General features: G+C 38.1%; 1 protein-coding gene across 1 annotated transcript in view; it reads right to left on the reverse strand.

Annotated features, from left to right (window-relative positions):
* Positions 1-12,318, reverse strand: part of GABRA3 (gamma-aminobutyric acid type A receptor subunit alpha3) — a 175,859-nt gene that overhangs the window by 36,136 nt on the left and 127,405 nt on the right. The window contains exon 6 of the mRNA XM_055438471.2: positions 8,305-8,448. Coding sequence (XP_055294446.1) covers positions 8,305-8,448 — 144 coding nt within the window. The remainder of the gene's footprint in view (positions 1-8,304; positions 8,449-12,318) is intronic.

Here is a 12,318-nt window from a genome sequence, read left to right on the forward strand (position 1 = left end):
TCCTCCAAAATATCTCCTCCAACAGATTTCCTATCTCAATAAATGGTAACTCTCAGGAGCATGGATCAAAATTCTTCAAAATCTTTAACATCATCGATTGTTTCCTCTTCCTCCCTCATGCATGTTTCTATGTGTGCATGCACAAATGTAGACACAGATTCAGATACATTGACAGTTCTTTCTTCAAAATATATTAATATTTATATTTTGACCACTTCTCACCACTTCTGCTGTTACCATTTCTGGACTAAGCTATCATCATCTCTTTCTTAGAGTCTGTAATAGCTTTCTAACTTGCCTTGCTTCTGGACTTGTCCCCTTAAATGTATTCTCAGAGTTGCAGCCAAAATGAATCTATTAAAATGTAAATCAGACTCAGTCTCTCTTTTGCTTAAGACTCTCCAAGTTTCCCATCTCTCAAAGAGTAAAATCCAAATTTCTCCAAAGAGTCTCCAAATGTCCATGCAATCTGATTATTTCTACCTTTCTTGTTAGGCTTCTTATTTTTCACCTCTCTGCCTCTCCACCCCCATTTAGTTTCAGCATGTCTCCCAAATGAGGTAATTTCCCACTTTCCTACTTCACCCACTCCCTTGTACCTAAGCCTAGGAAGAACCATCTGGTCAGTCAAAGCTCAATATACAATCCATACTGTGTGTGTATTCACATTCTAGTTCATTTATGTGAACATGAAAAATATAAGTAAGCTTATTTTTAATTTAGCAAATAATTTTCATACAAAATTATAGGATTTCTTCAGTATAACATTGGAGTTTCTTTTCTTTCTCTCTGCCTCTTTCTCAATCTTTTTATTTCTTTGTTCCCTACCCCATCCCACTCTTTCCTTATTCTCTCCCTCTCTCCTATCTGTATGCATTTCTATTGCTTTCTTTCCCTGTCCTTCTGTTCACTCTTTCTCCCAGCTGGGGAAGCACTGAAGATTTATTTTTAACAACAGTTGGACTTTGACTAGCTTGGGGAATTTCCTCCTTCTGCATGTTAGTCTCATACCTCTAAATTCCTTCCTGTCTGTTAATCCTACATCTGATCATGTAAAAATACTTAACATTTATAAATAATACGTATTATAGATTTTGTATGTTATATTTTGTAGAGCTGAAATGAAAGCAAGTGGACTTTTCAAAAACTTACCAAATTAGCCATTATTTTATATAACAATATATTTTTAAAATATATTCTCCTTTTCTATCCTTTCAATTTCTTCCAGAGAAATTGTCTCTCTTCCAAAGAAGCAAAGAGGGTGACTTAAGATCAGTAAGGTGGTGGAATATGACAGTCCTGGCTTTAGTACCCTGTCATAAAAATATGGTTTAGCAGCTAACCATGGAAAAGAACACATTTGTGAAAATCCCAGATCTAAGAAATAAAGCTGAAGCAGCAGCCTCTCCCACCAATCCCTGGCATGAAAAGCAAGAAAAGCCACATTAGAAGGATAACAGAAGTGGTATAAGTTTTTGCTTTCTTCCCTCCCTCAGGCCAGCTCAGTTGCAGCACCTAAGAGGGTACCGTTGAATCTATGGTTTCTCCAGTGGGGAAATGAGAACCCAAGGCAGATACCTAGCTTTCCTGGGCATTCCCCTAGAGGCCCACTTCTGCCATGTGTCATGGGGAAGGCTCTGGGAACTGCAAGACCAGATCATTTCACGTCAGCTTGCACAAGGGGATGCAGTATAACTTACAGCCAACAGTGCGTGAACCTTGGAGGTGGTACCAGGACCCCTGCCAGCAACATCTCCTGGTCAAAAGTACAGTCAGCAGTCTAATCTCACCTGCAAGGGAACCCAACCTTTGAGAGCAGCCTAGGAGAGAACCCAACCTCTGAGAGCTAGCCCCTAGCTCTGTCAAACAAACTAGTACACACAGAGGCTCCACCCAACCGTGAAGCTCCAGCAGATCCCTCTTTCAGTAGCAACCAGCCAAGAAATAAGGCCACGCCCCATGGTGTCTGTTGCCGCACTGCAGCAAAATGGTGACCTCAGCAGTTGACTGCCTCTGTAGCTATGCAGTAGTGGGGTTTTGGTGCCCCTGTCCACAAACTGGACATGCCTTTTGGTGTCAGTGGCCTCCCATGCCAAAATGGTGACCTCAGGGCTTAACTATGTCTCTGGCTAAGCAATTGTGGTGCTTTGGTGCCCCAACCACAAAATGGTGTCTATGAATTGGTCAAAACACCTGCTGCACTGCTCTTATTTTCTGATTTATCTTCACTTACCTATGTTCTATGTCTAAATAAATAATATACACAATAATAGTAATAAAAGTTTTTCTAACAAACTTTAAATTTCTAGGAAAGATGCAAAACTAAGATCATACATTCAAATGTTCCTCTTAGAAAATTAATGTAAAAGTTGCAAACAAGGGAAAATGGAATCAGGGCTGAAGTAGGGAGTGGTGTGAAGATCTGGCCAGAGAGTTTGAGAAGTTTAAGTTATTTATTTAATACATGCTTGAATTTGGAACAAAGAAGAGTCCTCTACTTAGAATTACTGCATGTTGGACTTCCCTGGTGGCACTGTGGATAAGAACCCATCTGCCAAATCAGGGGACACGGTTTCTCTCTCTGGTCCAAGAACATTCCACATGCTATGGAGCAACTAAGCCATGTGCTACTGCTGAGTTGGTGCTCTAGAGCCTGTGAGCCACAACTACTGAGCCTGTGGGCTGCAACTACTGAAGCCTGCACACCTAGAGACTGTGATGATAACAAGAGAAGCCACCACAATGACCATATAAAACAACAAAGAGCAGCCCCTGCTCCCCACACCTAGAGAAAGCCCATACAAAGCAATGAAAATACAGTGCAGCCATAAATAAATAAATAATACAATTAGAAAAAAAGTTACTTCGTGCTGCGGACTGATACCATTCAGAGAGAAAGCCATCCATACAAAACAGAACATCCATGGATTGTGGGTCTTTCTCTGGCCCAACTTCCCATTAATATGTTGGACCACACATAAAGGAGCATATTCATAAAGGAATGCATATAATTTATAGTCACATGAAAACAATATACTATGTGAGGTAATAATATTTATATGGTTTCTAAACCAAAGAGTATCAAATAATATACAGCAAAAAGTCCCCCTCTTTCAAGCCATTTCATCTCTCCTTCCTTCAATTAACTGTAATTAATAGCTTCTTGTGTATCTTCTGGAAGTACTATTCCTATACTAATATATATCCTATAATCTTTTGTGGTTTTATATTTGCTTTTTCCGCTCAATGATATATCTTGTAGATATTCCCATAGAACTTCCTCATTCCTTCTTACACCTGCATATTATTGAATTTTACAAACGATTTTTAACACATTAAATCACCTCTTCACTGATGTACTCTGTATCATGTTTTCAAAACTAATCTGTGACTATAATCTAGTATCTGAAATAACCCTATTTTCAAATAAGGTCATATTCGGAGGTACTGGGTGTCATACATTTTGGGGATGCATAATTCAATCCATAAAATCTGCATTGCCAAGAGTGAAGGGAAACTGGCATGCTCATACACTGATAATGAAAGCATGAATTGTTTAACCTCTTAGAATGGCAATTTGTCAATATGTATTAAAAATTTTAATGTGTCTACTTTCTGAAACAGCAATCTCAATATTTTGTTTTGATCCTAGGCAGGTAATTACATAGGAACAAAATTCTAAGGCCAGTCAGGTGGTCTGGTATTCCCATCTCTTTCAGAACTTTCCAGTTTATTGTGATCCACACAGTCAAAGGCTTTGGCATAGTCGATAAAGCAGAAATAGATGACCTGCCTCTTGCGAAACCTGCATGCAGGTCAGGAAGCAACAGTTAGAACTGGACATGGAACAACAGACTGGTTCCAAATAGGAAAAGGAGTACAGAAAGGATGTATATCGTCACCCTGCTTATTTAATTTATATGCAGACTACATCATGAGAAATGCTAGGCTGGAGGAAGCACAAGCTGGAATCAAGATTGCCAGGAGAAATATCAATAACCTCAGATATGCAGATGACACTATCCTTATGGCAGAAAGTGAAGAAGAACTAAAGAGCCTCTTGATGAAAGTGAAAGAGGAGAGTGAAAAAGTTGGCTTAAAGCTCCACATTCAGAAAACTAAGATCATGGCATCCGGTCCCATCACTTCAAGGCAAATAGATGGGGAAACAGTGGCTGACTTTATTTTTCTGGGCTCCAAAATCACTGCAGATGATGATTGCAGCCATGAAATTAAAAGACGCTTACTCCTTGGAAGGAAAGTTATGACCAACCTAGACAACATATTAAAAAGCAGAGATATTACTTTGCCAATCAAGGTCCGTCTAGTCAAGGCTATGGTTTTCAGCAGTCATGTATGGATGTGAGAGTTGGACTATAAAGAAAGCTGAGTGCCGAAGAATTGATGCTTTTGAACTGTGGTGTTGGAGAAGACTCTTAAGAGTCCCGTGGACTGCAAGGAGGTCCAACCAGTCCATTCTAAAGGAGATCAGTCCTGGGTGTTCATTGGAAGGACTGATGCTGTAGCTGAAACTCCAATACTTTGGCCACCTGATGCAAAATGCTGACTCATTTGAAAAGACCCTGTTGCTGGGAGAGATTGAGGGCAGGAGGAGAAGGGGACGACAGAGGATGAGATGGTTGGATGGCATCACCAACTTGATGGACATGGGTTTGGGTGGACTCCAGGAGTTGGTGATGGACAGGGAAGTCTGGCGTGCTACGGTTCATGAGGTTGCAAAGAGTCGGACACGACTGAGTGACTGAACTGAACTGAACTGAAAATTCTATGTGGAAAAAGAAGGTTTTTGCAGTGTTGTTTAGAGCATTAAAATAGAAAATCATTATAAATAATTTGTTAAATGAATTATGATCCACAAGTATGAAGCCATTAAGATGAAGATATCATTGAATTTCATAATGAAATGCTACATTTCACACTGACAGCAACATTTGTCATTGTCAAGAATGTTGGCTATGGCCTCGGAGGATGGCATTTTAATTTTCTTTTTAGAGTAACTAAAACAGGTAATAATATATGTCTATTCTGATTATTAAAATATTATTACTAACTACTTACAGCTAACAACAAAATACAAATTTTGGTGAGGATGTGTGGAAATGATAACCCTCATGCACTCTTGGTGGGAATGTATATTGGTGCAGCCACTATGGAAAACAGTATTGAGTTTCCTCAAAAAATTGAAAATGGAACTACCATATGATCCAGCAATTTCACTTATTGATCTGAAGAAAATGAGAACACTAACTTAATCCCCCATCTTCACTGCAGCATTATTTACAATAGCCAAGACAATGAAGTTTCCATCCATGGATGAATGGATAAAGAAGATATGATATATAGAGATGCAATGGAATATTATTCAGCCACAAAAAGAAGGAAATTTTTGCCATTTGAGACAACATACAATGACCTTGGGTACATTATGCTAAGTGAAACAAGTCAGACAGAGAAAGACAGATATTGTATCTCACTTATATGTGGAATCCAAAAAACAAAATAAAAAAATCAAGTTCACAGATACAAAGATTAGATTAGTGGTTGCCAGCATCAAAGGATAGGTGTTAGATGAAATGGGTGAAGGGAATCAGAAGGTACAAACTTCCAGTTATAAAATAAATAAGTCTTTAGGGTGTTATGTACATCATGAAGACTATAATTACTACACTATAAATACTCTACTGCATATGTGAAAGTTATTGAGAGTAGATCTTTAAAGTTCTCAGCATAAGAAAAATTCTGTGACTATGTATGGTGATGGATATTAACTAGATTTACTGTGGTGATCATTTCATAGCACAGACAAATATTGAATCATTATGCTGTACATTTGAAACTAATATGTCAATTATATCTGAAAAAAATATATTACTAGCTTGTGTGTACATTTTATTTGAATCCTGTACTTAGTGACAAGAAAACAACCCTACAATATAAAATTACATAAAAAACAGCTTGTAAGACAGTATCAATATTATGGTCCCATTAATATAAAAATATATTTATGATTAAAAATGCAAACAGAATCTTCTTAAAGGTTACACACCAAACTGTATAATAATCAATTAATCACTAAATTCCTCTAAAAAGTTTTTTTCTAGACAGAATTTAAAGAGACATAGGCATATAGAACAGTCTTTGGGACTCTGTGGGAGAGGGTGAAGGTGGGATGATTTGGGAGAACGGCATTGTAGCATGTATATTATCATAAGTGACCAGTCCAGGTTCGACGCATGATATAGGATGCTTGGGGCTGGTGCATGGGGATGACCTGGAGGGAGGATATGGGGAAGAGGGAGGTGGGAGGGGGGTTCAAGAAAGGGAACACATGTACACCCGGGGCAGATTCATGTCAATGTATGGCAAAACCAACCAATAAATTAATGTAAAGTAATTTGCCTCCAATAAAATAAATTAAAAAAAATAGTAAAGAGGCAATGAAACATTAAAAAAAAAAGAATATTTTAATTTACATTTTTTGCTTTTCTGATATTTCTAATTTTTCTATCATGAACATGTACTGCCTGTGTGATAAAGGCTAAACAAACAGTGGTTTAATGAAATAAAATGGGACTGCTGAAATGGCTAATGATGGGTCTCAAAAGGTGATATCAGGTGAGCAGTACCAAGGAGAGATGGAGAAGTCAGGAGAATGAACAGATGCTGTAGCCCCAGGAACTCTCTCCATTCTGCTGGGTGGACCTCTGGGGTGCCTGGGATGCCCTTGGTCTTTGGGGGCTTACCTTGCTGTGCTGGGATGCACAGAGCCTTCATCAGGAGCCTGGGTACTCTTTGCCCACAGGCTATGGTGGGAAGGAGTGGGGCGACTGATCTCAGAGAGGAGGTTGGTTACAGCAGCAGGAGCACCCCACAGCAGGAGGTAACTTCCATCCAAAAATGAAATCATCACAGTAGGATAATGAAAGTACACTTTGCACAGGCAGGCAGTGAAGGTCCTCCTCCCTCCCACTGATTGTGGAGAGCTGAACTGGCCAGGCAGAGACTTCCCTTCCACCTTCACAGAGCAACTGACCTCCAAAAGGTCATGTTTTCACAAACCTGTGGTCTTTTGAACCTCAGTGTTACCATTCTCAAGAATAGCCTTTTCCCACACCAAATTCTGAATCTCCAAATCCTGTTGTCCTTTGCATGCATGCGTGCTCAGTCACTTCAGTTTCATCCGACCCTTTGTGACCCTATGGACTGTAGTCCACCAGGCTCCTCTTTCCATAGCATTCTCCAAGCAAGAATACTGGAGTGGGTTGACATGCCCTCCTCCAGGGGATCTTCCTGTCCCAGGAATTGAACCAGTGTCTCCTGCGTCTCCTGCATTGCAGGAGGATTCTGTACCCACTGAACCACCTGGGAAGCTCCCTGTTGTCCTTTAATTCTTTTCAAATACTGCTTTTTTTAGGTTCCATCCCCTGGTCAGAGAACGGAGGGAGAACAGAACACAGACATACTGCAACACCACAAGGAGATGGAAGAGCAGTGTCCAGCTAATGAAAAAAAAGGACAAGAGTATCCTACTTCATAACTGTGGATTCAGAGATCTTCCATGGAGACAAGTGTTGAAAGTTCCCACCCTTTCATGTAAAAAGTACTGTAAGACATGTGGGCTCCTAAGATATACTCCATTTTGCCAAATACCCTTAAGTTAGTTGGGATTCAGGGTGTCCCCTTCTTAAGGCTCCTACAACTGATAAGTTTCTAAATAGACAGGACTTAAGGCTACAGAACAAGTCTCTAAGTTCCATTTATCAATATCCTAGGAAGAGTCATTGAGAGGACCTGGCAACGTTTGCCAGACACACTTGTTTCTGAAATGGGAGATTCACTTAAGAAAATAATTCCATCACTCATTCCTGGACCTCCTGTCTGTGTTCTTGCCACCTCTGTATTGGCAGAGTTAAGCAATATTTTCATGAAACCTTTAGGATCAAAGTTTAGTTCTCCCAACACTGTGGCTTCCCTTTGCTTTCTTTTTTATCACAGTCCAGCATTAAAGACCTTGATCTTCTAACTCACCAAGAGACAGCATGGCATCATAGTTAAAAGCATGGTCTTGGAAGCCAATCTGCCTGATTTCAGCTCTTCGCTCTGACATTACATAACTGTGATATAGAACAAATTACTAAACATCTGCATGCCTCAGTTTCCTTAACCTAATGCTACCTACATCACAAGACTGTTTTCTTATCATAAGCTATTATAAGCATTTAAAACAGTGACGGATATGTGCTACAAGTTACAAAATACTTGTTAAATAAAATAAATAAATACCTGTACTAGACCGGATTATTTCTGTCCCAACAACATGGCCCAGCAGGTCATATTGATTCAGTCGAGAGCCATCTTGTGCCACTTCCACAGATTTGTTCTTCCCAAGAGTCCAAGAATAAATGACTTCAGCTGTTGTATAGGCATCTAAGGCAAAAAAAGTCAAGAAGGAAAAGGGAAGGGAAAAGAAAACGATTATCTTTGATAGTAAACTCATATGAGATTGAAAGACAACTCCCATCCCAAAAGACTTTTTAATATGTGGTCTGTCTTGAAATGAATTACATTTATCCATGCTTGTATTAAGTACTTGTTGAATAATTATTAATAGTTTACTATGGACACTATTGCCAACATCCACTGGATTGCAGAAAAAGCAAGGGAATTCTAGAAAAATATCTACTTCTGCTTCATTGACTATACTAAAACCTTTGACTGTGTGGATCACAACGAACTCTGGAAAATTCTTAAAGAGATGGGAATACCAGACCACCTTACCTGCCTCCTGAGAAACCTGTATGCAGGTCAAGAAGCAACAGTTAGAATCAGACATGGAACAATGAACTGGTTCAACATTAGGAAAGGAGTACATCTAGGCTGCATATTGTCACCCTGCTTATTTAACTTATATGCAGACCACATCATGCAAAATGCCGAGGTGGATGAAACACAGCTGGAATCAAGACTTTCAGAAGAAACGTCAATAACCTCAGATATGTAGAGGACACCATGCTAATGGTAGAAAACAAAGAGGAACTAAAGAGCCTCTTAATGAAAGTGAAAGAGGAGAGTGAAAAAGCTGGCTTAAAACAAAGTTTTCAAAACTAAGATCATGGCATCTGGTCCCATCGTTCATGGAAAATAGATGGGGAAAAAATGGAAACAGTGACACGTATTATTTTCTTAAGGCTCCAAAATCACTACAGATGGTGACTGAAACCATGAAATTAAAAGACACTTGCTCCTTGGAAGAAATTCTATGACAAACCTAGACAGCATATTAAAAAGCAGAGACATCACTTTGCTAACAAAGGTATGTATAGTCAAAGCTATGGTTTTTCTAGTAGTCATGTATGAATGTGAGAGTTGAACCATAAAGAAGGCTGAGCACCGAAGAATTGATGCTTTCAAACTGTGATGCTGGAGAAGACTCTTGAAAGTCCCTTAGACAGCAAAGAGATCAAAGCAATCAATCCTAAAGGATATCAACTCTGAATATTCATGGGAAGGAGTGATGCTGAAGCTGAAGCTCCAATACTTTGGCCACCTGATGTGAAGAGCCAACTCACTGGAAAAGACCCTGACACTGGGAAAGATTGAGGTTAGGAGGAGAAGGAGGCAACAGGATGAGATGGTTGGATGGCATCACCGACTCAAGGGACATGAGTTTGAGCAAACTCTGGAAGATAGTGAAGGATGGAGAAGCCTGGTATGATACAGTCCACAGGATTGCAAAGAGTCAGACACAACTGAGTGACTGAAAAACAACAACTCTGGACACACAGAAATAAACCCAAAGTGGTCACAGTCCAGAAGACTCACAGTGACTGACAGTCTTCTGGACTGCCAATAAACCTTTATAAAGTTTTCCTTCTCTTGGAGGATAGAGAGTAGCAGCAAGGGGAGGAATGGTTAAAATATTATCTAGTGCAGATATCACAAATTCAAATGTCCACAGGAGCTAGAGACATATCTTAAATGACCTAATTAAGCCAGCTGTAAGAAAAATAAACTTCTAGAAATGTAATAAAATTTTATTTAATTATTAATTATTATGGTATTCATATTAAGCATATGAATTATGGTAAAAATCATGTCAGGGCTATTTTAAATTAAAAATGAAAAATTACAAATTAAAAAAGCAATAACTAATGATTCCATGATTAATTATTATTTTATTTTGAAACTTATAAGTTTAATCTGGTTTAACTTGCAAACCAGAAACCTGCCACCATTTCTTTTGTATCAGGGTATTAATATCAGGTCTTGTATCTGGAACTTCAAAGTCGAGTATGGAACTTAGCACAGACTAATTTTAACAGGGGTGTGGGTAAGAAAATGGTGAGGGAATGAGGAATGAGGTTATTTAGTTATAGTCAGTATCTTAAAGGAACAGAGTTGCTTTCTTTCTAGGCACAGATCAACTCTTAGCACAGTGGGTTTTATATTTGGGGTGTGCACCATGCCCTAACTCAGATATCTAGGATCATTATAAAGGGAACCTGACCACCATACTGCTCACCCTTTTCATTCATTTTTGAGCTGTTTATTATTCAAGTCACTCAGAGATCTCCAACTTATGGTGGCAGCTATCATGTCCATAACATGCTCTATTTAAATCTTATACCACAAAGCAAATAAATGCTAGTTAATCTACCAGTGAACAAATATAAATTCTGTATCCCTACAAAACTTTGAAATGTTGGACATGTATTTTGTAACAGTCTGACAAAAACATATGTATTGTGATCTTGATCTGCTTATATTTCAGTTTTAGAACTATTTTCAATATATTCAAGAAAAACATTTCCTGATTTGTTTATAATAGGCCACATGCCCCAAAGTTCCTCAGGCACATCAAAATTCTCATTGAAATTATGAGAAAATACACACAACTCTATGGTATTGTTTTAAAATCTGTGCCCTCATAAATGATGAAGGAAAATGCCACAAGAAATCTAACTTTTCCACATAATATGCACTGTATATGTTCTCAGTCACTTCTTAAATTCACTGACAAAAATCATTAAATATATAGTTACTGCTGCAATTAAATAATTTTTATAAATTTGACATCTATAAAATATTTTGATGCCTGTGAAGGTTAATTGTTTAATTAATATATAACTACATTTCCCAGCAGCAACATTTAATGTATACATTCAAATACAAACCTGTTGAAATTTTAATCTATTTGATCATTTTTTTAATTTCAGTCTGTTTTGAGATTTTCATTGTACATCTTTTCAAAGGTATCAATTATGGTTCTTATAATGGATTGCATAATGTTGATATCTGAAGTTTTATTTCTTCAAACAAAAGCATACTTTTATGCAAAGCAATTGTGTATAAACATTCAGTTTTACTAGGAAATGAAAACTCACAATCTTTGTTGAAATAGTCCTTTCAGTCTATTTTCTATTTAAAATATGTATAGTTATGGGTACAACAACTATGTCACTTTCCTCTTTATTTAACTAGGAACTCTTAATTCTACCACATGTAAAACAAGAATGTAAGTGAGTTGACTAATGGCAACTGACACTGTACCCTGTTTTTAGTGAGAGAGTAGAAAGTGCCCATCTAAAGAGACAGACACTTTTCAGCCCCATGTGGTTGTCACCCTGTGGGGATTTGAGCTCAGTGTTGTCCTATTTTCCGATTTCATAAAATAATAATAATAAATGAATTGGAATTCTGTGTGACATCTCCAAAATTTCAAATCTTGGAGGGTAATTTTGAAAGTAATTAACACTTATTATGGGCTTCCCTGGTGGCTCAGTGGTAAAGAATCCGCCTGCAGTGCAGGAGATGTGATTTCGATCCCTGGGTTGGAAAGATCCCTTGGAGAAGGAAATGGAAACCCACTCCAGTTTTCTTGCCTGGGAAATCCATGGACAGAGGAGCCTGGCGGGCTACAGTCCATAAAGTCAGAAAAGAGTTGGACATGACTTAGTGCCTAAAACAACAGACAACACTTATTATGTCAAACAAAGGATATTTGCAAACCACCAACTTGTAACTTAGTTGGACCTAAGAGATATCTAAAGGACACTCCATCCAAAACAGCTGAATACACATTCTTTTCTGTACACATGGAAGTTTTTCAGATAGATCACATGATGGCCACAAAGCAAGTCTCAATAAATTTAAGAAGACATATATTATATCAAGCATATTTTCCAACCACTGAACATGAATCTGGAAATCAATGATAGGAAGAAAAATGGAGAAAACACAATTACATAAACACTTAAAACATCATGCTAATAAAAAACCCAATGAGTCAACAGAAAA

Source organism: Moschus berezovskii, chromosome X (genome assembly GCF_049115385.1).
Source record: "Moschus berezovskii isolate FMDL1 chromosome X, NW_MosBer_1.0, whole genome shotgun sequence".
NCBI classification, from domain to species: Eukaryota; Metazoa; Chordata; class Mammalia; order Artiodactyla; family Moschidae; genus Moschus; species Moschus berezovskii.